This window comes from Cuculus canorus, chromosome 3 (genome assembly GCF_017976375.1).
Source record: "Cuculus canorus isolate bCucCan1 chromosome 3, bCucCan1.pri, whole genome shotgun sequence".
Taxonomy (NCBI): Eukaryota; Metazoa; Chordata; class Aves; order Cuculiformes; family Cuculidae; genus Cuculus; species Cuculus canorus.
Genome location: NC_071403.1, coordinates 80,885,183 through 80,912,522, shown reverse-complemented (window position 1 = coordinate 80,912,522; position 27,340 = coordinate 80,885,183). Strand labels below are relative to the sequence as shown.

The window sequence follows — 27,340 nt, the reverse complement described above, 5'->3', positions numbered from 1 at the left end:
CCCGCGGCCGAACATGGCGGGGCCCGCGCTGCTGCTGGCGGCCCTGCTGGCGGCCGCCGTTTCCTCCTCGTCAGCGTCGTTCTCTGCCGGGCTGGGCAGCCCCGGGCAGCCGCGGCGCCGCGTGCAAGTGCTGTGCGGCTCCAACTGGAGCCTGGCGCTGCAGGGGCAGTGGATGTTGGAGTTGTGAGTAGCGCCCGCCCGCCCGCCCTGGGGGAGCGGGCACAGCCGGCGGCAGCGGGAAGGGGAGAGCTGGGCAGGGAACCCCGGCGTGAGGCGGGCAGGGAGGGCGGGAACGGGGACAGAGAGGGAGTACGAGGGTGGGCAGAGGCCTGGAGCACCTTCCATACCAGGACAGGCTGAGGGAGTTGGGCTTGTTCAGCCTGGAGAACAGAAGGCTCCCAGGAGACCTTATAGTGACCTTCCAGTACCTGAAGGGGCTGCAGGAAAGCTGGGGAGGGACCGTTTACAAAGGCTTGTAGGGATAGGAGGAGGGGGAATGGCTTTAAAGTGGAATGGGGAAGATTTAGACTAGACATTAGGAATAAATGTATTACTGTGAGAGTGTTGAGGCACAGGTTGCCCAGGGAAGCTGTGGCTGCCCCATCCCTGGAGGTGTTCAAGGCCACGTTGGATGGGGCCTTGGGCAGCCTGATCTAGTGGGAGGTGTCCCTGTCCATGGCAGGGGGGTTGGAACTGGCTGATTTTTGAATTCCCTTCCAACCCAAACCATTCTATGATTGGGAAAAGGTTCCTTGCCCAGGGTGTAGTGGCACACTGGAACAGGCTCCCCAGGGAAGCAGTCATGGCACCAAGCCTGACAGTGTTCCAGAAGCATGTGGACAGTGCACTCACACAGATCATGTTGAATGTTGGGATTGTCTTGTGCAGGGAGAAGAGCTGAGCTCAATGATCCTCGTGGTTCCCTTCCAACTGGGGTCATTCATTCTGTGATTCTTTGTGATTCTGTGACTCTGTGACCTGCCTGGTGTTGGGGGAGAGGGGCTGCACAGTGCTTGGGCATGGGGCATCCAGGCAAAGACACCTAACACCTGCGATCACCGCTTCCACCACACGTTGCTGGCCCTTGGCCTGCAGGGACATGCTCACCTTGTTGGAGGTGATCTGATAATGGGATATTTCCTCCAGGCTCTGGACCTGCCTGGACTCACAGTGTCCGAGTGCCTCAAGGTTAAACTGGGCCCTATCTGAGTTGTGGTGTCAGTGATGACATTTAAGCAGTGATGTTCAAGACAGCTGCCTGCTGGGCAGCAGTGTCGGTCACTGCACCTTGCTCTTCTTACCCATTTGGGACTTTCAGGCATTCTCTGCAAGCTAAAAGTCTGCATTTTGTAGGTTGTATTTACCAGGAGTAGGCTTCCAAAGTGGGAAGTGTCACATAATATCCTGAGACATCCTCATTTCTGGTCCTGTTGCTCTAGAGTTCTTGTCTGAGGAGATGAATCAGATTTCATTAACTTTTTAGTCCTGCTGTTGCTTTATCCAGCTAGAGGTTTGCCTGCTGAGGCTAGAGTTTTAAGTGCTTTAAACTAAATGTAGTGGTGTCATGACTTCACTTATGACTTGATACTGTTCTTAAAATGCATGTGACATTTTGTTCTTGGAGGCTAGTTCACTTGTCTGTGTTTAGAAGCCAGAAAACAAACTTGAGGGTAATTTTAAGACGGCAGTTAAAAATACCCAATTGTTTAAGTAGGCTGGAGACTCGCACGATATCTGTATGCTGTACAGCTATGAAATAGAATTTTATTGTGGCATGTGTGGAATTGCTTGAGTCTGGACAGTTTGAAACCGACTGGGTAGCCTGTGAAACAGACTAGGCTACTGATCAACATCAGAGGTCATGCTCCCTCATAAGTACTTGTCCACCTGCTTGTAAGTTTTGGTTTAGTATTGGAGTTATCTCCGGTCTTTTATGAGGAGGAGGGACTGTCACTTCCCTGTGGGCTTCACTGCTCAGGGTCTTACTGGACATCTGGTGAATATGTGGAAACGATCGTGAAATAGCTGATTGAGAGACCCAGGGATACTCACTATTTTGGCTAAGGATTTTGGTTTGATTTTAAGTCTTCTGATTTTTATTAATTTTAGGGCTGTTGATCTGGATGGGAGTCCTTCATCAGTTCATTTGTAGTAGATCTGTTGGCAAGACTGTAATGTCATTCATCAAAACTTCTTTTGTTCAAATAACATCGTGTCTGTTTATTAAGTCCTCTCTTTTCCAAGCAACACTTTTTTTTTTTTTTTTAAATGCAAGTATCATTATAGGATCTCTATGAAAAACAAAAAAGACAAAAAACAATTGCTCACCTGCTTTAGATTACAGGTAAATTGCTCACCTGCTTTACATTACGGGTTTGATGCCTCTTGTCCAGACAGCAATGGGTACTACTGGCTCTGTTTAGTGTCAGACTTTCTATTTGTGAAATAGCAGTGTAGGTGAATTACTGTATGCTACCACTGTTTTGTTGTTCTCAGGTGCACAAATAGAGATACTTCAGTCAGAAATTACTTGTGTGTGGGATTTGCAGTGGAAGTAGGATTTTTCTTTCTTCATCCCTTCTAGCTGAAGTATATGTACTTTGCTGACTTTTGTAAATATTTGTTATCCATAGCTGGCAAAATTGCAGGCACTGCAAGCACTGCTGCATTTCATTGATAAAAAAGTTCTGTGTCAGTTAGTGTCTGGGAAAGATATTGCAACATTTTTGCTTATTGTCACTCTTGCAGCACACAGATCCTTCCTGATGCGCTTCCAGTGCGATGCTGGAATTAACTGTTTAGAAGGTCTCCATGTTGACTTATTCTAGTCTGTAGCTGCAAGATAACAATTCCTTAATATGGGGATGTTTTTCTTTATTTTTAATATTGTTGTCAATAGGAATATAGAAAACTAATTCCTAGTGTGTTTATTTAAAAGTGTGTTTTGCATTTGTAAACATAGCTTGTTCCAAGCTTGATCGATCTTAATTTAGCTTTCTCTTCTTTTTGAAGTAGATAACAGCAAACACATACACTACACACCCCCAACAGTAAACTTGTTGTTTTTATGCCTCTGGTTACAAATAAAACTGTTTAATATATTACTGTCGCACCCGCAGTACTCTAGGTACTTGCCCATCAGGAAAATCTTTAGTTCTCACACAGGATGTTAAATATTTTGGTTCCCATTTGTTTCAGCACAGACTTAGTGCTGTATGTACCTAAAAAAGAATTTCTTAGTTTTCTCTTTTACTTCTAGCCAGGTGAAAATCACGAGAATAGTGTAAGTAATAGTCATGTTTGCAAGGCTGATTTGTTAAATTTATGGCATAGGCCCATACTTTGTTTTCTCATTATCTTTTGTTGTTAAACATTGCCCTGCTATCAGGTAGGCGAGATTATTGCAAGGGTTCAGTCCTCCTACTAGTGCTTTTTGTCTGTACTTTCAAGGGAGTGTCCTGAAAATCTAGCTGAATGTTTTGTTATTTACATGGTTTAATACTTTTAAACAGTTGGCTCAGAACACTGTGTGTGAATAAACTCCTGAAGAATTCCACAAATAATTTAACAATTACTGTATGTTAGCTTGAGAGTTCAATAAGACTGGGAATTGGGAATTTTCTGTCATTTATGAGAGTATAGCCTCTTACTTCCTTGATTTGTTACTATCCAGGCTTTTTGTTGTCCTATTCTTCCTAAAAAAAACAACCCCAAAAAGCGTGAGGGGAGAGAAAAAGAAAATGAAGTTACCAAAACTCCAGTTTGGTTCTGAAGCATCTGCAGCTCTCCTGACTGAGTAAATAGGAAGTGACCAAATTATCTATGGACTCATGAAATAATAAAAGATGAGCTGATTACTGTGCCGTGCATCGGCTGAACAGAAACTGATAAAATGTGAAACTGAACTATCCTCGCCAGCAGATACTTTATTGTTGTAGGAGGGAACAGAACAGTGTAGAATGGACAAACTTAAGCCACTGAAGTTCTGGAAGATTTCACATATTTTTTCAGTGATTGCTTTGCTCTCTATTTTAAAAATATTTTCTCCATATTTAAAAAATGCTTATGGATGGGGAACTGTTAGGGGTCTCTTTTAATTGCAGAGGGTACTCCTATCCTTTTCTTGGTTTTGAAACTAGGGAGCTGGGCAGTGAAGATATATCCTGCTTTGCTTCCCATCTTGTTCTTGGTAGTTGAAAATGCATTTTATTACTGAGCTATAGGACAAATGGAAAGTAGCACTTGAAATATTGTCTTAGAGAATACAATTTGTTTGGCACGTAGTGCATGGTATGCAGTTACTTTTCTGTTTTATTCAGATATTATTGGAAAAGAGATGCACGTCAAGTTACTGAAGTAAATACAGTGAATGAGAATTCGTAAGGTTGAGCTGGCACCCTTAAACAAATTCTCCAGAAGTGTGCCTCCTTGTAGTTCACTTCAGCAGGCCCATCTATCATTTAAGGCATTTGAATGATTCTCCTGCATTGGCAGGAGAATCCAGGGAAGAACCCTTCTTTGTTTGCTCTGAGATAGCCAGAGTTTCAGTAATTTGTAAAAAAAAATTTCACTGTTTCTGGAGTAAGTGGTTTTAGGTTGGAAGGTCTTGCCTGTCTGTTTTGAAGGGATTTTGGCACGCTAGAGGAAAATTCTTGTCAGCTTTGTCTGTGCTATTATGGTACAGGTCTTGGTAGATTACTTAGAGACTAACTTCTATGTCTTTGGCTATCACTTGCTCACTTGAAAAGTAGACTAAAACCATATAGTTAACCTTCTGAAGCTTATCTTTTGTTGAAATTACAAAGCTGCTTATCCTGCCTCAAGACCTATCTGGATTTAGGAATAAAAACAAATCAAATAATGGTCTTAAGGTAACACCCACAGACATCAGGCACTGTCTTTTCTTTTATATTTATGAAATCTGTAGCAGTAAGGCAAAACTACTCAAAAGAATAAAAGAAATAATTATTTCATTCTAATATTGTTTTACTGTTCTATTAGGTACTGTCTCAATGTTTGCACTTATAATTTTAATAGTACACCTGATCTGAATTCCAGCAAATAGCTTGGTTTACTGTAAACAGTACCTTTTAGAGTAGTTGTGTCTTGAATTGAGAAAAACTAGACTAAATGAGGAAACTTTCATCTTGCCTGTTCTGCTGTTTTCTCTTCAGCAAATCCTCTTGTGCTTACATCTGTAAGTTGTTTTTCTTTTGTTCCTAGATTCTTGCAACTTTGTGAAATTGCCATCAGAGCCAAGTGTAGAATGGTTTGGAGGGTTGCATCTGTTCAACACTGATAGTTACCCATAATGGAAGGGGAAAGGCAGATAAAAGGAGTCAGTTACATTCATTTGAAAATGATCCGAGTTGGTTAATTTTGTAGCCAGCGGAGCAGTTGCAAGAAGAGAGATTAGGGACTTGGAAACTGTGTATCAGAAAATCTTAGTCATTCTATGTTTACTGATCAGGTTTGTAGTGGTAGGACTGAATGACGTGTTTGAATGACGTGTTCTTAAACTGGTTTTAACTTCAAGTGTTTGGTTTTTTTTTTAATTCCAGCTATTAGTGGAGTTGCTAGTATTTGAAAGCCAAAGTTTCGTCTTCTGTGCATTAGGTCAGAGGTAGACATAGTCTTTGCTTTGACTTTTTTTAAGAACTTAAAAGTTTTCCTTTTGGATTGCTTTCTTTATACCTTCTGAAAAAGCTTCAGGTATTATAATGGAACTGGAATATAATATGGAACTGGAAAACACCTGGCTACTTTGAAATGATGATTTTAATCTGCTTAAGTCGACTATTCTTGCAGTGTACTTGGCCAGCAGATAGGTGTTAGTTCCCTTATTTATGGAGTGTAGGCAGTGTATGAGGATATGTCAGTTGTAAAACTTCGTTCTATGTAAGAGGTCTGGTGATGCCACAAATAAGGTATATGTTGAGATGTGCATTGTGGTGAATAACTTGGCAATGTGTAGTTTACAGGTATGTGGAGGTTTTTATCTGATTATTAAATGGTGAAGATCAGTGAATTGCTTCTTAATGTGTAACAGATTACTGAAAACTTTCTTCCTTAACCAAGTAACCAGGGCTTGACTTAAATTCCAGTGGACTTCGATTTTTAGAAAGACCTGGATGATATTTTTTTGGCAAACTTGTAGGGCATAGGGCACAGTGCAGACAAGTTAACAGCGAAAGGTATGACCTTGTGTAAAGGGAGAAGCTAGAGGAGTAGCAGCCCTAGTGTTGATGAGGTTGCTAATTGTTTTCTGGTCTGTGGAACACACAGAAGAAAGTTGGTTACACTTGCTACTGTAAGTGAACTGATATTGTATCTTGTGACTCGATGAAGCCTGGTTTCATGCACACGCACAGACCTGCTTTCGTGCTCTGACAGTTTTTTTTTTTTTTTTTTTTTGGGGGGGGGGAATGCAGAAATGGTAGTTGTGCTCTGACTCCTGTAGAAATAAATACAAGTCAGCCACAGTTCTAAAGGAATCATTAGCAGGCTGGACTGAAATAAAGTACCTCCAGAAGTGCAGTTCTTCAGGGTGCAGATTTTTAAACTTTTCGTAAGGTGACCTAAGCGTGAAGTATTTTACTGTTCTGTGTCTTACTGAAAGAGGAAGTATAAGGAGGAAGGGAGGCACAACAAGGCTTTGGCAATCGAATATTTTTATTTCTAGAAGGCACTCCTAGATTACCTGGTGCTTCAAATGCTGCATAACAAATGCAGACATTAAACCTTCAGAAAAGTGAGGATGTTCAGGTAAACCACCGTGATAGCTCTTGTGAAAATCTGATATCTATTGCGAGGTCTCTCTTCTATATGTGAGGACAGGGTGTATCCTGGCTGGCAAAAATTGAACGTGCAATTTCTGGAATGTAAACCAAATATTTTATGCTTGGTTGTCTGTGCTAATGTTCAGCTTGAGTGGATGGATCTTGTAGCATTGTATGTGACTGTTGCCACTCCACTTCCAGTACTGGTAGTATAAACTAGGAAACCAATAACTAAGGCTTTTTGTGAGGGTCATTGTTACATTCTCTCACTGCCAAAATGAATGTGAAATGTAAACATAAGTGTTGATATGGGCCAAATTTCTATTTTGATATCAGATAGTAATGGTTATATTAATCTTGAAAATCTTATGGCATGAGTTTGACACATCTAGAGAAGCTGGTTTTAGAAAACTTTCTGACTTCTGTATTTAATTTTACACCAACATCAGCTGCATTATCTGATAGATGTGTGCAGTTTTTTATGTGTCAGTCAAGCTACTGTAATAAAATAATACTCTTTTTAAAATACAGTATCTGTCTGGCTACTATTAAAAGCACTCCATAGGCCAGTAGCACAATGTGAAACAATTCTGCATGCAAGCCTTGTTTCCAGCATCTCTTTAAAAGATACTGAGGGACTGTTTCATGGCAGGGTAAAATATGTATTTTCAGTTAATATCACATGAAATAACATTGATTCAAAACCCCATGGTACTAGCTTTCATACTTAAAATCATAAATTACTAGTACAGTAAAATACAACACATTTTTAAGTTGTATCCTTTTAACTTCCAAATGACAAGATTTCCTTTTTTAAACACTGAGGTTTCAGAACTACCATAAAGCACTCAGACTACATTTTACTTTATTTCTTCTGTGAAAAATTACCTGGTTTAGGTTCTGTCTTATTTATGTGAAACATCTGTGGGTGGCTGGGGACATCTCTGTCTGCAGCCACTAAGAACGTAAGCCTTCCTGATCAGAAGACGGTCAGAAAGGGACGCTTTTTGGTTGGTTAGTAGTTCTCTCAGACAAACTGAAGGAGTAAAGGTGTTCCTTGTACAGGTTCCCAGTTAGAGTGTAGTGATTATGTGGGCTGTTAAGGATTATTTGGCTTTGCCCATGAAGAAATCTATTCCTGTTGTTAACAGTGTATAAGGGGTGTGATAACATATCTAGAGTACTGTGAGAAGTAGAGTGCCTATAGAATCTCTGTTTCTGCTCCCTTTCATTTTAAAATGCTGGAAACCTGCATGTATAGTCTTTTTTCATTTGTAAAATGTTGTCTGTGTATGGGCAATTGCTGTGGCTCTGTTACTGGCTATACCTAGCTGTTCTGTGTTACCTTAACTGCATATATGACAGATCATTGCAGGCTGCACAAGTCCGATGCAGGCTTTGCCAAATGATTCAGGGTAGAAGTTGGCAAATGGAGTTTTATCAGTTTTTAAGCATTTTCTGCTATTATCCTTTCATGTTAGCTGGTCTGATTCCATGTTGTAAACTTGGTCTGATTATTTCAGTCAGTTATGTAGAAAACTCAGCTTTTGAAACATGCTTTCTTATTTTGCTAAAATTAATCCTAGGTAAAAACAAAATCTGAGAAAGACAAGCGGTGTGAGCAGTAGGAATTTGATGTGCACTCTCAAGTCTCTGAAGAGTGCTATCAAAAAGGGCAAGCTTTGATGTATTGAGTAGTAGGCTGAGGAAAATGTAATTTCTAGAAGTTCAGAGGTGTGGGAAATCAATACAAAATGTTATATTGAAAGATGCTGCTTCAGAGGACAGCCTGGCTTTAATAATTCAGATGGCTGCAATGGAAATGGATTTATTTCATATGTAAATAAAATAAATGACAAGGGGTGGTGGGGTTTGGATATGAATTTCACACATCTGTGGAGATTTGGTTTTGGTTTAAAAATGTGAGGAGGAAGATAGGGATGGATGCAAAACTACTTGATTACCTTATCCACTTGATGTGATTAAGAAAAACTATAGGTTTTTTTTCCTGTGTGATTGATGTGTTTATATTTTCTCTGTACGGTAAATCAATTCGAATGTCTATAAGTGTAAGAATATTAAAATATTTAACCTGTCTTCCCCATTTAGCTATGCTCCTTGGTGTTCGGCTTGTCAACAGATGGAATTGGCATGGGAGAGTTTCGCAAAGGAAAGTGAACATCTAGATATCACTGTGGGAAAAGTGGATGTCACTCAAGAACCAGGTATAGTATGAAACACACTGCTTTAATAAAATGAATTATTCAATTCATGCCACTTAGTATCTGGGATTGTGCTTCATTTTGTTAACTGGAGTACCTGGGATACCAGCCAAATCAGAAAAGAGATTTCTAAATCAAAATAACATTATCCACATTTTGCTTCTCCACATAGTTCCCATCTGTGAGCCTAAGTTTCTAAACTCAATTTGAAGGATTGAAGAACTGAGGGAGTGATCTGGCTTAATACTGTATTTAAAGGGGCTTATTCTCTTTTAATCTGCTTCACTGAAAGCTGTTGCCTGTCTCATTCCTCTCTCCTCCAAACTGTCTCCAGAAGAATCCAGTTCTGTAGTCTCCAGTTAATGAGAGTTTCAGGGTGTGGTAGCACTACCATAGTGTCAGCCTGCTTTACTAAATTTGTAACTGTTTCCATGGTGATGCTGGTTTATGCCTTGTTTAACTGTAGTAGTGCTTTAAAGTAAAGGCATTGTTTTCTGTTGGTGATTCACATATACAAATGTGTGTACAAAAAGAGTTTCCTAACTATGCACAGAAGTCTTAATACAGTCTTATTTATTCATTTAGTGACTCCCTTCGAAGTTCTGAATGTGTTTGTGCAAGCAGTACCAATACTGTTCAAACCCCTGCATCTCTTGTTAATGTTTCATGCCTGTTTTGGTTTTGAGGGGATAAAAGATTTTATGAGCAGTGTCAAAAGACTGACAGAGTTCAGAAGAGAAGTTACTGGAATGAAAAGTCTAAGCTAAACTGGGGTTTTTTTTTTGCCTTACAAAGTATGTGGAAAATATGTCCATTTTATTATTTGGAAACATGCCAACAGGTTAGTTTTATCAAGTTAACAGCAGGGAAATTACTTAAACTCTGGTCTGAGAGCAAATTGAGTTCACATGAAAATGCCAGCTGTTCTAGACCTTGTGTTGGTTAATGTTTTGTTAAAAGTTTAGAAATGTACAAAAACTGATGCCAAAAATCTCTCTGTGGGGCTGCTCTTTAATGCATATACTAATCATTAACAGTTTCTTAAACAGATAAGTTTCATAGATACAAACATAAGTCAGCTTCTGCACATTAACAAAATAACGGTTACTCTGGAGTTAAGGCTGCAAATAAGGATCCATTATAATGCTATCTTATTATTTTCTCCCAATTAGACAAGAGATTATTTTGCCTATACAATATTCAAATCAAAGGATTTCAGTCTTGATTGTGGCATTTGGAATATGACTGTAACTTAAAAATGCAGTTTCAGAAGAGAGGCTCTAAAAATAAAATACTTGAGATCTTTAATTATTCTCCCTGGTAAAGAACTTGAATAGAAGTATTGGGCTCTGAAGGAGTCAGTTACTTGATACGTTCTTTTGGTCTAAATATTTCTGAGTTCTGAGTGATGCCAGATTCTTAAGACCTTAGATGTGACACTTAGACAGAAGTTCCTTAAGTATTTGGATTTCTGAACTGAGAGTCTTAATGTCTGAGGATGTTTAACTTCTGTAAGTCAAAGGACAGACCCCAAATGATTTATTTGTATGAAAGGATCTATCCTATACCTGCAATATCGAGTTCAACACAAAGCATGAAAACTGTAGCCACTTCTGAAACTATTATAGAATCATGGAATTGTTAGAGTTGGAAGGGACCTTAAAGATTGTCCAGTTCCAACCCCCCTGCCATGGGACACCTCCCACCAGATCAGACTGCTCAAGGCCCCATCCAACTTGGCCTTGAACACCTCCAGGGATGGGGCATCTACAGCTTCCCTGGGCAACCTGTGTCAGTGCCTCACCACCCTCATCGGAAGAATTTCTTCCTAATGTCTAATCTGAATATTCCCCCCTCCAGTTTAAAGCCATTCCTCCTCATGCTATCCTTGCAAACCCTTGTAAAAAGTCCCTCCTCGTCTTCCTTGTAGCCCCCCCCTTCAGGTACTGCAAGGCCACTATGGGGTCTCTCTGGACCCGTCTCTGCTCCAGGCTGAACAACCCCAACTCTTTAAGCCTGTCCTCTGATTATCTTTGTAGCCCTTCTCTGGATACATTCCAACTGTTCCATATTCTTCTTATGTCGGGGATTCCAGAACTGGACACAATACTCCAGATGAGGTCTCAGAAGAGACGAATAGAGGGGCAGAATCACCTTCCTCGACCTGCTGGCCACACTTCGTTTGATCTAGCCCAGGATACAGTTGGCCTTCTGGGCTGTGAGCTCACATTGCCGGCTCATGTCGAGCTTCTCATCAGTCAGCACCCCCAAGTCCTTCTGCGCAGGGCTGCTCTCAATCATGTCATTCCCAATCCTTTATTGAAACTGCAGATAGTTCTGACCTAGGTGTAGGACCTTGCACTTGGCCTTGTTGAACCTCATGAGGTTCACACAGGCCCATTTCTCCAGGTTCCTGGATGACATATTGTACTTCTGATGTGCAAATGCACCAGTCAGGTTGGTGTCATCTGCAAACTTGCTGAGAGTGCACTCAATCTTGTTGTCTATATCACTGATGATAATATTAAACAGCACTGGTCCCAGTATGGACCCCTGAGGGACACTACTTATCACAGATCTCCATCTTGACGTCGAGCCGCTGACCACTACTTTCTGAATGTGACCGTCCAACCAATTCCTTATCCACTGAACAGTCTGCTCTCTAATTTCGAGAAAAGGATGTTGTGGGGGACCATGTCAAAAGCCTTTCAGAAGTCCAGATAGATCACATCTGTTGGTTTTCCCATCTCCACTGCTGTGGTTACCCCATCATAGAAAGCCAATAGGTTGGTCAGGCAGGACTTGCCTCTGGTGAAGCCGTGCTGGCTGTCTCGAATCACCTTCCTGTCTTCCATGTGCTTTAGCATAGCTTCTAGGAGGATCTGTTCCATGATCTTCCCAGGCACAGAGGTGAGGCTGGCAGGTCGTTATTTCTCAGGGTTGTCTTTTCTGCCCCTTTTAAAACTGGGCACAATGTTCCCCTGCTTCCAGTCACCAGGGACTTCTCCTGACTGTCGTGACTTTTCAAATATCATGGAGAGTGACTTGGCCACCACATCAGCCAATTCCCTCAGGAATCTGGGATGCATCTCATCAGATCCTGTGGACTTATGTGTTCAGGTCCCTCAGGTGGTCACAAACCTGATCCTCCCCTACAGTGAGAGGGGCTTTATTCAAACTGGAAAACAAAGATTTATTACGGATTTGACCTTTGGAAGGCTTGTTAGGGAGCTTGTATACCTTCAGAACTACATCATTACCAAAGTTATTGAGATATTTTTATTATAGGCTTATGCTTCAGCATTTTGGTTGGTGTGCTTAAATGCTATGTCTTCTTGGTTGCACAATGATGCCCTTAATTAGCTTTGGTTATGTAACCCCTTCATCGAACTGAAAGTAGTTGAAGTGCGTTAGATTAGGGGAAAACCACTAGATGAGTGCGCAGCTGCATAAAATTGCACTTCTAAAACCTGCAGGAGAAAGTAGGCATTTAGGGTGCTTAATTACAGCAGATGCCCAAAGGATGACCCACCAGACCCTTAATGGATTTAGAACGTATTTCAGTCACTTCATGTACTAGTCTTAAAGTGCTTATTTTTTCCTCAGTTTTTCTATAGAAACATTCAGTATTTCAAGAGCAAGTAATGGAGATGCTTCTGGATCTCAAAGTTCTGCATGTTTGTGGTGCCTTTTTAAAGCTCCCCGTCACAACATTTACCTGTGATTTAAAACAAGGCTTTTTGAGTCTCCTGTAATTTTGAGAACTTGCTTAATGAAAGCAACTTTATTTTTAGATGACACCTATATTCTGTCTGTATTTTGGGGGGGGGGTGTGTGCAAATACTGAAGATTTTTTTCCTATTTTTGATTGTATTTTGACTTTATTAATGGTTGTATGTTGGTGTTTGATTTGCAGAGAAAGACAGATGTTTCACTATATTTCAAGTTAAACTACTAGCCTGTTCAAGTTTGTATTGCACACACCAAAACAATTTACTGACTGTTCTTAGCTTTTTGGAGTTGGCTCACATCTGGTTTTACTGATCTAAGGAGGTGCCTTAGACGCTTGGATGAATTTCGGCAACAGATTTTATAACTTATAGTTTATAGACTTCATTTTTTGTTCTGAGACTGTTGATACTTGCTGTAGGGTAGGCTACTGGTAAGACAAATTTAAGCCAGCTTTTTTGTTTTCTGTTTGCCTGACTAGCATTTGTAAGAACTTCAGAGTTCACATGACCTCCTCTGATCTTAAGCTTATTGTGTTTTCTACAGCTCTCCACATATTTTTTCTTGTACAGCTGTGCTTTCTGCTTTATTTATTCTACTGTTACATTTGTGTGTTTGTTTACTTTATATCTCCCCTGTGCTGGCACAGTTTTCAGCTGTTTTATAGTTTTCTACTACCCTGCCGCTCATAGCAATAAAAGGCAGAAAGCTGAAAAAATGCAATGAAGTCAACTTCCTTTTTGGAACTTTAAAGAAGTTTGTGCTTGGTTTGATTTAAACATATTAAAAAAAAAAACCAAACCTAAACAACAGAAAAAACCACAACCCCCTTTTTGCTTATTCCCTAGGGGAATTCACACTGGGAAGAATGTTACTACTAACACTTCTAAAAATACCTGGCTTAGTTCAGTCTGGCACATTTCTGTGTCCAAAGTTAGAAACTCTTCTGTTATAATGCTTTTTCATAGCTAGATTCCTGATGAAGAAAGCAGTTTACTTTATTGAAAGCTGAATGACAACTTAGTTCCCCAAAATATTATGACAGAACTTGGGAAAATTCAAATAACTAATTTGTACTCTTTATGTTGGTACTTTGTATGAGTGGCAGTTGCCCTAATGATGTTAAACTACATGTCCTGGGGTTGATAACCTCTGAAATGCTGTATTTTTTTTCCAAAATAGACTGCATTAGTAGTATGTTTTTTCATTTCTGCAGTCTTTAAGTTCATGTGTTGAGTAGTAAACAATGCTAAGAACTAAGGTGAGTTCTTCCTCTCACTTGCAAGTTTTCTAATTGTCAGGAGGTGGTAATGTCAAGTAACCCTGACTATCCTCAGATATGGGAGCAGGGAGGGAGTGATACTTTCACCTGACAGCTTAGCTAGCTAAATCATAAAGACAGCCTGCTTAGGAGGTGTTTGGGACCTTTTTGCTTCACAGCTGACTCTTTTGCAATGAAGCTTTACACTAGGAGTTCTTCATTGGTGTACCTAGCACAGCAGTGAAGCTGGAAACACTTGCACCTTTTACTCTGTAGCAGTACTGAGTGCAAGGCCAGAGAACTTCAGACACTTTCTGCCCAGTAAGCTACTTTTGATGATTTGGATAATTTCTGTCCTATGAGTTCCATTATGTTGTGAGTGTCTGGGTGATACTTGTAAAAAGATTATTGTGTATTTGTTGGTCAGTGAAATACCCACTTTCAGTGTGGGGATCAATTCCAGTCAGCTTCTTCAAGCCCTACTTCAACCTTTCTTTGTCTTTTCTGCTGTCTTATGTCTGATGCTTAGAATGCTGACATGACCCATTCTTCTGGATGATGTGAAAAATGGTACTCATGGCTTAACTTTACAGTATCTTTTGGAACAGAAGACTGAGACATCCCAGGTCTTATTATCAGTCTCTTGGCATACTCTTTGTATTTACCTAGAAAGGTATGATCTATGGGAAGGAAGGATAAGAACCTAGAAACATCCAAAACTTTGTCTTGCTACAATCGTGTTTATGAGAGACCGAGCCTTCCTACAGGATATAACAACAGTCTGGGTTTGCAGTGTATGTGGACTAATTGGAAAAAGCAGACAAGTAAATACAAAGATTATTTTTTTTAATAACTTGAAGTACCTGAGATCTGAAATGTGCAGCTCTAAATAATTTAAAATCAGCTAGAGGATCAATTAAAATCAACGGACAGAGTTTGATAGCTATTGTTGTCATTGCTGTCCTTAGTGGCTCAGCATCCTAGATGAAATAAATGTCACCTGGATGAGATTCTGCACAAGCACATAGCATCCTGGAATGTGAATGCATTTGTGTAGCTTTTCTTCCTCTTGTTTGAAGGGGCAGACTTGCTGGTCTGATCAAAAACTTCAGCTCTGTGCAAATACTGATTGGTGAAATCCATGTAGAAAAGTTTCCTTGTAGTAAACATTCTTCGAAGTCAGTTTTTTTCCTCATTTTGTCAACAATATGTAGCATCTGTTACTGTTTGTAGCATTTCTGAAGGCAAACTGCTTACCTGTATTTACAAAACAGTAGTAAAAGCTCTGCAGTCTGCTTTCTAGTCTAGAAATACAGATCTGTAGATATTTATAGATAAATCAGGATGCTGAAAAAATTCAGTTTTACGTGACCATTTGTTGTGGTGTTTTCTTCTCTTTTCTAGGTTTGAGTGGTCGTTTCTTTGTCACAACACTTCCTACAATTTACCAGTAAGTGTGGCGTACTGGAATCAGTTGTCTGTTTCAGTATGTGTTCTTTTTTGATGTCCTGTTTGAACAGTGGCATAGAAGATATAATGAACAACTGGCTTATTTCACTTCTGTCAATCTCCAAAACATTTCTCAGGGGCTCAGTGCACTTCATGAATGTTAAGTATGTAGTTTTAACTTATGGTAGAAGATTCTCCTACAGTTTTGTACCTGATAAGTGATGATTTTTCAGTCTGGAAACAATAAATATTAACTAGCATTTGTAAAAACTGGTGCAGATTTACAGTATTGCTTTCTAGAAACCTGACCATATGTGAGGAGACACATTTGACCTTATAGAAGTGTCACTAAATTTTCTTTTTGAGTAATTGTCTGCTTAAGTCACGCGTAAACCAGTATTGAAACCTTCCACCATTTGCTGTAGTGCTTCTGTTACTGTGTAGAATTCATCTATTTATTCAGTAGCGGTATGTAGCTGTTGACTCCTACTTGTCATTTGTTTTAAACGGTAACTCTGAAATGTAGGGGAAGATGAAAGAATACAGGCTTTTTATTTCAATTCAGGTTCTTGTTGAAGCTTTGATTGTATGATGAAGTCCTTATCTGAGGCGCTTTTTTTAAGTGACTTTACTGAGTTCGCTTGTTATTGATACTGTTAAAAATGGATCAGAGAAGAGATTTGCTGTATCTCTTCAATAAGATGATGTCATCCTTTAAATATTGAACCCTTTACCAGGTCATGATATTGAGTCACGCGCGCACACACACAGAGAAACACATGCATACTTTTAATTCTGAGTTTTGTCTAATAAAATAGTTTGGTTGTTAAAGCTGTTTTAAAACTGAGACATTCAGTTTCAAAACACATTGAAAATGCTTAGATGTTCAACTTTTTGAGCAAGTCACATCTATAATGTATATGGGGTTCTTTTGGTATTGTTTTTCTTTACCACAGGTGCAGTTTAAGGGATATCTGTTAATGGTGTTAATGTCTATTTCTGTTTTTCAGTGCAAACAATGGAGTATTTCGCAGATACCTAGGCTCACGGACACTGGAAGAATTTCAAAATTATGTTTTAGAGAGAAAATGGGAAGCTGTGGAGCCTGTAGCAGGATGGAAGTCTCCATCTTCTATAATGTAACACTTTGGGGTTTTTTTTATTATTAACGAGAAACATGTTTTATAGCTCATTATGCATTAAGGGTGCATTGAATTTGCTTTGAAATAGAAAAAAATACTTGCATGATGTAAAGGGTGAACCAAAGATGCAATGGCTTGCATTTCATTCTGGCTAGAGCTATTTTGTGTAAATTAATGTCAAAGATCCAGTGGATGTCCTTATTTTTATATGAGAATGAGGAAGCACTATAGTATATTTAATAATGGGGAGAGGAGCTACAGGACTACGTGCTGCAGTGAGTAGGGAAAAGGTGGTTATGGCTGCGCCTGGGTAAGGCTGTGGGATTGCTATTTCTTGATTATGCTCAACTGTCATCTTTAAAGTCACTGTCGCTGTGAGCTTTGCATTGAGCTGACTGAAGTGAACATAGTACACAGAAAATATATTTGTTTGCAGTAGCCTGCTTCTGACAATTTCTAGGGATTGAATGGCGTTGGAATTCTATGGATGGAGTCTTTTTCTGGGCAATTTGCTGTGTATCTCAGCTCCTCTCTTAGAACCTGTTTCTCCCTTTTCTTTGTATTCTAGGATGCATGGTATGGCAGGGCTATTTCACCTCTCTGGATGGATCAGGGTGAGTAACTGTGGTAGTGTTTTCCATATCCCCTCTTTATGCTTAGAATAATATCTAACCAGCATATTATTGTTAAGTCAAAACCTAACAATATTGTGCGCTTATGAGAGTTAAATTTTCCTTGCATTCGTGTGTATTGGATGTTTAATATCCTTGCACTATAAATTCTGTAGTGCTAATAGTCTATACCAAAAATGGCAGTTTGATTGTAAAGATTATCTTCGTTAAAATACTTTCTGTTCTGAAAATACTTTCTGTTCTTATTATCTTGGTATAGTTAAAAAGTTCCGTCAAAGTGTGCTGACATGGTAAAGCAGTTTTTTGAGACCTGCTGCAAAAATGGTTGTAGATGTCAGGAATTCATTTAGCATCTGCCAGGTTCTCTTAGTACTATTCTTAAAGATTACATCCAGGTTCATTTTCAGAGTTGTAAATCATACTCTTCTACAATTCATTTGCATCTAGTGAATTTTTCAGCAGAAGAAAGGGTAATGGTTTTATACTTTAGTAAGAATTTCTGCCTCTAGATTTCAAACTGTCAATCCCATTCACATGAATTTGGACGGTATTTATCAGAGGTAAAGGAGAAATATTTAGTGTACACTGAAGTATGCTTTGAGCTTAAAAATATTTCAAGACACTTTCATTTGGGAACTATCAAAGTTTTTTCTGTAGCATGAAGATCCTTAGAGTTTCCAGACCAGTTTTGTTCAGGAATCATACTCTTCCTTAAAATCTTCAAGCATAACCAAGTTTGAGTGACTGTATTTGATTGTAGCAAAAGATATTAATATTATAACATGTGCTACAAAAAATAAATGTAGTATAGAGTTTGAGCAGAGTTTCTGTCTCTTCCAGCAAGCATCTAACTAACCCAGAGTGAAGCAAAACTTAGTTATTGTGTTTCTTGTGTGAGCCATCTTTGATTCTTTCTTTTTCTGGATAGTATTGAGTTTTTATAGCCTTCTGGCATTTCTCTTCCATAGTTGCTGTATAATGACGTTGTCTCTGTCTAGTTTCCTTCCTGAAAAATGAAATGCTTTGGGAAGAGACTTTCTCTAATTTGCTTTCCGTTTTGATGAATATTTCAGCTCTACATTTCCTAGCTCCTCATATGCAGGGACAGCACAAAAAGCTTTAATAAATGTTGGGACCATTTTAAAAAAAAAAAAATTTCAATGCTTCGACATTCTGTCGAATGTTGGTTGTGGTTTGTTTTGTAATGGATGTACTATTGGAAGAGATCTAATGTCATAATTTACTTCCTACCAGACTATCTGACTTGATGTGATGCTTGGTTTAGTCAATTGAGTTTGTAGGTTTGAATTAGAGACTTCCGTTTCAAAGAAGTCTTAAAATTGTATTTGGATTATTCTCTTCAAACTTATAACTGAAATCACTCAGCGTCTGCTTAGAAGGGGTGGCTCCTTTTAAGAACTGAAGAGCTCAAGTAAGACTTATAAATGGCTTTATTTTATTTAATGAACGAATTCCCAAGTTTAAGTATGTGTTTTGATCTTGTGCAGCTTTTAAGCGTCTACCACTCTGCTTTCCAGACATAATTATGGGGATAAAGCTCTGCGTAAGGTTCTGGTGGGGTGCTTGTGAAGTGGGTAGAAAAGGACATTTTCTTTTAACCTGGCTTCATTGCTTTTTTAGTTCTGAAATATTTAAGTTCTAACTTAGCGTTTTCAAATAATGATCTTCATAGACGTGTTGGTGCTGTGACTATCATTGTTGGGGAAGCTTACTGTATTGTCTCCTTCCTACAGGTCTGTAAGAGATGAACGGGTTCATGCTGTGGGTTCATGTAGCCCAGTAGTTTGTCTCCAACAGTTGCCACCTTCTTGCAGAATATAAGGGTTGAGTGTTGTGATACTTTTCCTGTATGCCTTGAGCCTTCTTCATACATTTATCTGTAGTAAGATTACATATTGTGTCCCTAATGCAGAGTGTCTTAGGAAGTAGGAATTGTGAATCCTTTGCTTAAAAAGCCTTTCAACGGGAACAGCCCAATAAAGATAAACAAGTTTAATGCTATCATAGCACAGCATTTAAGGAATGAGTAGGGCTTGAGAGGAAAGACTTTAGTATAAATATTGTCAAATGAAAAGTCTTATTAGACATTGGTATATGTAATGGTGATGAGTCTAAATTATATGTGGTGTTAGATATGAGATTATTAAGTATCTTCTTTACATTTCCAGCAAATTCATAGCTACCTCACGGGCACTCTCGGAATTCATGTTTGGATTTCTTATGCAATCTTCATCTTAGCTACCTTATTGATTGGCCTGTTCCTGGGTTTGGTAAGAAAATGTATTACTTTTCTCAGTTACCTAGAACTTTTTGCTTTGCATTAACTTCTGAAAAAAAAGGAATAAACTTTACTGATAAGATATACTGAAGTACCTTATTTCGAATTGCTTTTTAATGAGGTATGTAATTAAAATTCTGAAGAATTCAATACTGCAGATCCGTTCTCAAGTGTTACCTGCTTCTGGTAGAGGTTAAGGCAGATTCACTCAGATAAGTAAACCTTTTTGTGTAAGTCATGCCTTAGTTTAGGTTTATTTCATCCAACTACTAAACAAGTGACTTCAATATTTTCTTTTATATTTAAGACTTTTGTACTTAAGGTTTGAATGCATGTGGTCAGAATTGTGTAAAGACTTCAACTTTTTGAAAACAGACTTTGAGGAGAGATTTTTATTAGCTGAAGTGAGATTGTATTTGTTGGAGTTAGCAATGTAAGTATGCTGCTGCACTGTTACTCAAAATGAAAGGATAAAAATATTTATTGAAAGGCTTTGAAGATCTGGGGGTTTAATTGACTTGCTCTACTCGAGGTCATAGCTTTGTGGTAACAGCTTGGTTTTAATAAAATCTGACTTGGCTTCTTTTTCCCCTTTGATCTTTTGGTTTGAGTTCTCATTAGTAATTAAAAAAATTGACCTCTCTTGTTACCAAGCAGAACTGTTGCATTTGTTTTCTCAATCTCCAAAACATCAGGAAGGTTATTCAAAATAATCTGCTAGCTATATATGTGAATGTTAAGGACCACATCTGGAGTCCTATGTTGCTTCATTGATGGAAACAGTTCAAAGTTGCTTTACCTGTGGAGCCAGGGTTATTTCCTTTCAGAATACTTGTGTAGCGTGGTTCTATGACCTCTCCAATATCAACATTAAATGAGAATCTGAGCTGGAAAAGGAGGCATAAGTGGGAACAGAAGTTCTTACAGACTCATTGTTTGGTCTACAAGCATGTTCTGCAACTGTAAAGACAGTTTAAAGCAGTTATGCTGATAACTGGTTTACCTAGCTGCTGAATTGCTATTCCATGTAGAATGTGTAAAGGTTGTTTCTTGCACTTGGCACTCTGCCCTTCAGCCGAAGTATTAGTATTAGTGAAATAAAGAAAAATTGCATGTGTTCCTCAGTAGTAGAGGGAACTGATTTCAAAGCAGTGTGTGAATTTAGGCAAAACCTTGTTTTTATACATTGTATGTGTACAGCTGCATTTTTCTAGATGGTAGTTTTCATCACTCAATGAGTGCAAATCAAGTTAGTGTAACTAGGAGCAAATGAATATGATGATTTCAAAGAAACTTTTCTTCTTCCCTCTTCACTAAAAAAACTCTAAACCTGAAAGAGCTGAAAAAAATATAAATTTAATCTCTCAGCTTTTTCTAAAAAGCTTTTCAATGATTGAAATTTATTTCTTTAACATGGTATCATCTCTTTACATTCCTTTGCATTATTCTTAGCACATGATGATGAGACACAAGCATCTACCTTTCATTTTGATTGTATGTGTTCTGCACTAGCCTACTTTAAATAACAGCAAAAAACCCCCTAAAAGACAAAATAAAGCACAAAAGTGTAAGTACACATTGTGTATTGGGGTGTCAGGAGTAGGAGCTGAATAATACTCCAAAATATAGAAATTCTTGACCAAGAAGGTTTTGTCAGTTTTACAATAAGTGAAGAAAAATTCCTCAGATGTGTTCTGGGCCTCTCTTTTTAACATGCAAGCCATTTTAATACTGAATAAATTTATGGAAGTAGGAGGCAGAAGAATTGGAGTAGAAAGCACAAATGTTGGTTGGTTGACACTGAGAACATACGTCTTTTCAATGTTTTTATTTAGCTTCTTAGGACAGCTCTTATCTCAGGGCAAGATATTATAATTTCTAAATTTTGTGTCTTTTTAAAAAGAATGAATAGGAACATACTTAATAACAAAGTGGCTGCTGGGATGGTTTGATAAAAAATGCTTTTTTTTCCTTTATACAGATATTGGTTTTGATTTCAGACTGCTTTTGCCCATCCAAGTCAAGATACAGAGCTGAAACATCTGGTAAGGACTCTTCAATCGGTGAGAGTAGGTTAAAATGTACACTTGTAGTAGGGAGAATTTAGATATTAGCTAACGTCAAGAAGTTAGATGTGAACCAATAATCCCGGTATTCATTTTAGTCACACTGACAAGGATTGATATGTTTGACTCTAAAATATTGGTGTCAGTGTCCACCTGGAGGATAGCAAAGCAGTCAAAAAAACCCAAACCCAACGGTAATTTGTTCTAGCTTCCACAACTGCGAAGAGGCTAAAGGCATTCAAAGTAAGGTAGTCATGAAGGGAGAATACTGGGTTTGTGTGTTTCATGCAGATGCATATTAACTAGACCTGTTGCTTAAATATATAAAGGAATTTGCTTTGGCAGGACACTTCCACATCCTAATATGCAGTCTGCATATTGCATTAGGAGATGCAACATTCTGAACCTGTGAAATTCTCTGTGTAATTTGTGGTTGGATAAAGGAGGACGTAGAGGGAACAAATCTAGAGACTGTTGATGTGGGGATGGGGGATGATGTTGCATCTCCTTCAAGTAAAAGAAGAAAGTTAACATCTTCCTGATCCTTAGCAGTGGAGCTTCAGAGTATTATTCTGCTCTCCTTGAACATAGGAGGCAAAATCTTGCACAGAAAATAAAGATTCTTGTCAGCACCATATGTTTATTGAGCTCCAGAATACCTTTTGGTATGTTTGTCCTATCAAGTGGTATCAACACTTAAATGTAATTAAAAAATTGTTTTTTAATTGTGTGCATCTGTATGTGTTGGTTTGCTGTTGAAGATGAAGGCGCATCTGTGGCACTTGCTGATAAGAATTTAGCCAAATCTAGAATTCATAAGTGTGTTAAATTACCATCTTCAAAATCTTAAATGTTCATCACTATAAAAAGAAAAATGCATCTGTGCATCACACCCTATATGCAGGGTGCCATCCCGTTGGCTGGTTGATGCAAGAGCAGAACCTGACAGAACTTGTTAGTATCTTATCACTTTCCAACTGTTTTTTTAATATATATTAAAAATATATATTAATATATATATTATATCTCTTAAAGAAGACAAGTAAAATTGATCTGTCTTTAGTTTGTAACTTGGTGGGACAAAATAAAAACTGTTTATGCCTCATAGGCAAGGAAGACAGATCAAAATTAAAGAGAAATACTACTAAGGATTTATTTGAAATAACTGAAAAATAAGGAAAATGTAGTCCCCTACACGTTTTCAATAATAATGTTCATGAATATTTCAGAATACATGCATGTTGATGTAATTTTAAAAGGCATTATTTTGAGATTCAGTCTGACTTCAATATTTGAAACTCTTCTTTTGTTTAGAAGAAGCAGTTACAAAGGATAATGTGGAGAATGCAGCATTAGAAGAACCGGAGGAGGCTGCAGAGCTTTCTGCAGATGATGCAGAAGAGACTGCAGATGTAAAAGAGCTTTCAGATGAAGATGCAGCAAATTCAAGTGCTGATGACTCAGAGGAGGATTTAGCACTTGGAAAAGAGTCAGGGGAAGAAGAGATGGAAGACTTAAGTGAACAACCTTTAGCTGATCCAGAGACTGAAAGCTCACTAAGACAGCGCAAAAGTCAGGTGGCTGATAATGGACTATAGTTTTTGATGGTGTATTTTGTACATTTGGACCAAAGAAGTGTCAGACCCTCTGTCTGAAGCTGAAGTTTAGACTTGATTTGTCGTTTGTGTTTACGCAAAACCTCTGCTCTGTCAGCAGGCTTCTATTTTTTAAGCTAACACTTGCTCATTGGGTTTGTTTCATAAGCACATATGCTGTGTATTGCATAACTTTAGCCATGACAATCAAAATAAGTGTATCCTATCTGTTTGAAGTCTTCTATGAGAAAGGCTATGTAACAAAGTCTCTGTTCACTGGCTATAGAATGGTCATCTATGCTTGTGTTCCTTTGTAGGTATTGAACACTTTTCTGTCTGAATATTTATTGTTTCTGACTGCCACAGAAGTACCAGATAAGTGATACAGTAGTGAAAGAAGGCACTTTCTAGTCTTCTATTAACAACGTAATGTGTAATGGGCTTATTGTTATCACTTTCAACTAAAGCACCTTTCCCTTTCATTGTTATTAATGTTTGTTTTGAAAATTTATCTTACAGTATACTGTGTTCCTCCAGATTTTTCAGGGTTTGGTAATTTGGAGGCATGCTGCACAGCTCAAACTTGTCAGCTGATTTTTTTCACTCAAGGATTTTGAGTAATTGAAAGCCTCAGGCTGAGAAGGAGTGGCAGCTAAAAATTTAAAATACACTTGGTACTTTTAAAAGGTTTAAGGGAAATTATTTTGGTTAGAGAGCATTTTTGCCGAAGCATCACTTTTTTTTTTGGTCCCCTTCAAGAGATTGTGGCAAGAAGTATATGCTTTGCAGTCAGTAAGTTGTATATTTCTTGCCAGTACAAGCTTGTCATATGCAGTGCAATTCTTCTGCTTCCAACTCAGAATACTTTTGGCAGAACTCAAACAGCTTTAGTAATATTGACTGAAGAGACACTTAAGGTTTTACCTTTGATTGCTTTTCTACTTTTTGTCCCTGGAATTGGCACATTTAGAAAAGGGAGGGACATGGGTGGATAGTTTGGTTTTGTTACCTTTTTCAAAGCAAATCTGTGTCTCTTGAACTGCATAAAGTGAAAATGGCTTGCCAGGTAGCCAGCATTAGGTTTGGGTAGAAGACTCGAATCCTTAAAGATACTGGTATTTCCCTCCTTTAATATATAAGGGTTTTTTTGGTAAAGAATACTTGCAGTGAGATCCTGTATGTTCCTGTCTTGTTGATGTGTCTTAATCTTGCTTTTTTAAAAAATTATATATATATATTGCATAAACCTTGATAACATACATGAATTTCATCTTCTTCATCAAGATGAAAGAGTAATTAGAGATGAAATAAGGTCTCATTAGAAGAGACAAGGTACAAGTGCTAAATGCTGGTTTTCTTTGAGACTAATAGGGCAAATTTGTTGAAAGGTTGTGTTTTTTTAAATGCTTGTAAAGAGCATATTTACTAAGGAAGCTTATATTTTCTTATCTGTATGCTGTTGCATATTGTGTTTTGGAACTATACTGTAGAAACTTTGCGTTTGTCTGTTACAGCTGTATAAAGAACAGAATTAAACTCCATATATTGAATATGAATTTTCCTAAGCAATATTTTCAGTCCGGAGTTTGAATTTCATGTAGTAAACGTGTAAATATGTTTTCACATATGTGAAATCGTACAGTTCATAAAATATTTTTGCAGGGGCACCCACAAAATGGACAACCAGCCACTCAAAATGAAGGCGCATTCCAAACAAAATTACTTAGTACTTCAACAAGCCAAAATAAACCACAATTTCAGATGTCAAGCTGGAATGTTACTACATAACCAACTTAAGAATTCTTGTTTCATGAATAATCCTTTAGAAGGTTGTAGAAGCTGACAGACAGCGGAACTCGGTAGCAGCTGATGTATGTAGCAGGGTCTTTTTCCAAATCGAACAAACAACTCCAAAGCTAGGCTTTTATTTCAAAAAATCAAGAAGACTGTGGCCATTGTAGTCTGGAGAAAAGAACTGTGCACCTAAATGCTCAAAGTGCTGATTTGTTGTTTCCAGGATGTAATAGCTTTCTTCATTTTCTGTGCATCAGGAGCACATAAAATTCTAAAAGCAAAGCAAGACTTCAACCACGTTTCATGAGACGAACAGGAATTGGCGTGTGTGTTCAGTTACATGAACTTGCATAAGATGAGTAGACATATCCCCTCAGTCATGGATCCAAAATTGCCAGACGTTAAAAATATGTGGGACTGTATCCAGCATAGACTGAGAGTAATGATTACTTTGGTTGTATACCAAAGAGGATATTTTTATAATGTATAGGGTCTTGTGATATGCAGTGTGTAGGAGGGATCATGTCAATACTAAGTTCTGATTCAGTTTCTCTTCTGTAATACCATGAAGACAATTATCTAATATCCTTTTCAGCTGTTTAAAGAGGTTTTAACTCTAAGAGATATGGAACATCCTTTTACTTCACAGTGGCTTTGGTGTATGGGCATATGAAGTATTAAAAAGTAGAGTGTACCTCTTTTGAGTGTATTTGGGCTTTTTGAGTGCTTAGGCAAATAAGCTGTTCTTATAAGTGCTGGATTTTATTATGGTGTCTTTGAATTGTTTCTAAAAAAACAAACAAACCCACAAACTACAAAGAAGGAAATATTACTGCTAACTTGGGTTTGACTGTTTGTGACATGTTTTGGAGTATCTGATCACAAAGTTCACTAAATTGTGATTAAGACTTCAGAAAAACTGGTGCTATGCAAGCATCGATATCTCCAACTTAGTTGAACATTTGTAGGAAAAATACTGTAGTGCAGTAGCAGAGATAGTCAACTCTGACTAATGTTTGTCCAGCAAACGAGTAGCAAACAGTAAAGGCCAAATTTGTGTTTAACAAAGACCGTTAGCTTTGCGGTGAGTGTGATGTTGCCTTCCAGAATTAGTTTTTTCCCACTAAAATGCATTTTAATTGAATCATGCAAATGTAGTACTAATTAGACTATTACTGTAGTATTAAAATTGGTCCAAAATGTCAGTATTAACCTTTTGTGCAGTCTGAGTGTTCTGTTGTCTCTGTCCTCTGTTATGATTGATTTAAAAGAGTGGAACTTGTTCTTGCAAACTCAGTATAGGCAATGTGTCCTTGGAGAAGCTTCTGCTAACACCGCTCAGAATGTTTTGATTAAATGTAGGGCTGTAAGGCTTGTAAGCTAGAGCTGTATGACAAAAATTACTTAAGATATTTGAGAACCAATTTAAATTCCAAATGGGATGTGAGCCCCCCCGAAAACCAGTCCCTGATGGGTCTGAACATGAATGCTTAAAAGCAAGTCATTCAAAAAATCTGGTGGGTTACTTCCTAAAGAGGATAGAGATACGTTACAGCCTTTCAAAACTCCTGTCCTTGAGATTGGTGTGAAACTTGTATGTGCATCTTGGGATGTTCTGTGTGTGCCAAACCTCTGTGGAGCAACACTTGTTATGTGGGTTTTCTTCATAGGAATGTTATACAGGATTGTCTTTCATATGGAAATGTTGCAAATTTATACTGTGGGTATTTTCGTAGAAATTCCATATAAATTTTGTATTCATGATTGTCTTGTAGTTATTTTTCATTTTCTCAATGTGTAGATGGCTCATCTGTATGACTAAGAAAAGATTTTTCTTTTTGTACTGATCTTCCAATTAACAATAGAGGTTGTGACTTGTGAAGATTGCTTGAACTCTTTAAAACAAACCTGTACAGTAATGAATTGCTTCCATTTTACACAAGTGAGAAAAATGCTTGGAAGGACTGACATTTTCATTGTGGTAACTCCAGGATGAGCAGAACGTTCTCGGAGAAGGTGTAAGATGCAACTGAGACTCCAATGGAGGCTGCTGGGCAAAACCACGTCACTCTGAACCCTTGATGACTCCACCTCTAGGTTAGCTTTTCTCCTCTTGAAAAATCCACTGTCAAACTCCCTGCAAATCGTGTGCTAACTCTGGGATTTGAAGGACAGCAGTATGCTTCTCCTTGCTAGTCAAGTAGAAGTATGGATGTCTAAATGGCGTGTTTTCTGACCATAGTTCACAGCAAGCAGTCGTTGCTAAAGGAGTAGGCCCTAGGGCCAGGCATGTTGGAGGGAGAACTAACTAGCAGGAACCAATGCTGCAACATATTTGGATGATGTGTACTACTACTACTGGATCCAGTACA

The 27,340-nt window shown here is 38.3% G+C and overlaps 1 protein-coding gene across 1 annotated transcript; it reads left to right on the top strand.

Annotated features, from left to right (window-relative positions):
- Positions 1-27,340, top strand: TMX4 (thioredoxin related transmembrane protein 4). The gene is made up of 8 exons (XM_054063033.1): positions 1-183; positions 8,889-9,004; positions 15,396-15,441; positions 16,451-16,579; positions 17,151-17,196; positions 19,404-19,505; positions 21,495-21,558; positions 22,894-27,340. The coding sequence occupies exons 1-8, from the start codon at positions 14-16 to the stop codon at positions 23,175-23,177; spliced, it is 957 nt and encodes a 318-aa protein (XP_053919008.1). The 5' UTR covers positions 1-13; the 3' UTR covers positions 23,178-27,340.

Bases quoted from the DNA above. Each gene is read 5' to 3' on its own strand.
- TMX4 (XM_054063033.1), top strand. From the start codon at position 14: ATGGCGGGGCCCGCGCTGCTGCTGGCGGCCCTGCTGGCGGCCGCCGTT. The intron at 15,442-16,450 runs GTAAGTGTGGCG...TCTGTTTTTCAG, and splicing joins ACACTTCCTACAATTTACCA to TGCAAACAATGGAGTATTTC. The intron at 17,197-19,403 runs GTGAGTAACTGT...TTACATTTCCAG, and splicing joins ACCTCTCTGGATGGATCAGG to CAAATTCATAGCTACCTCAC.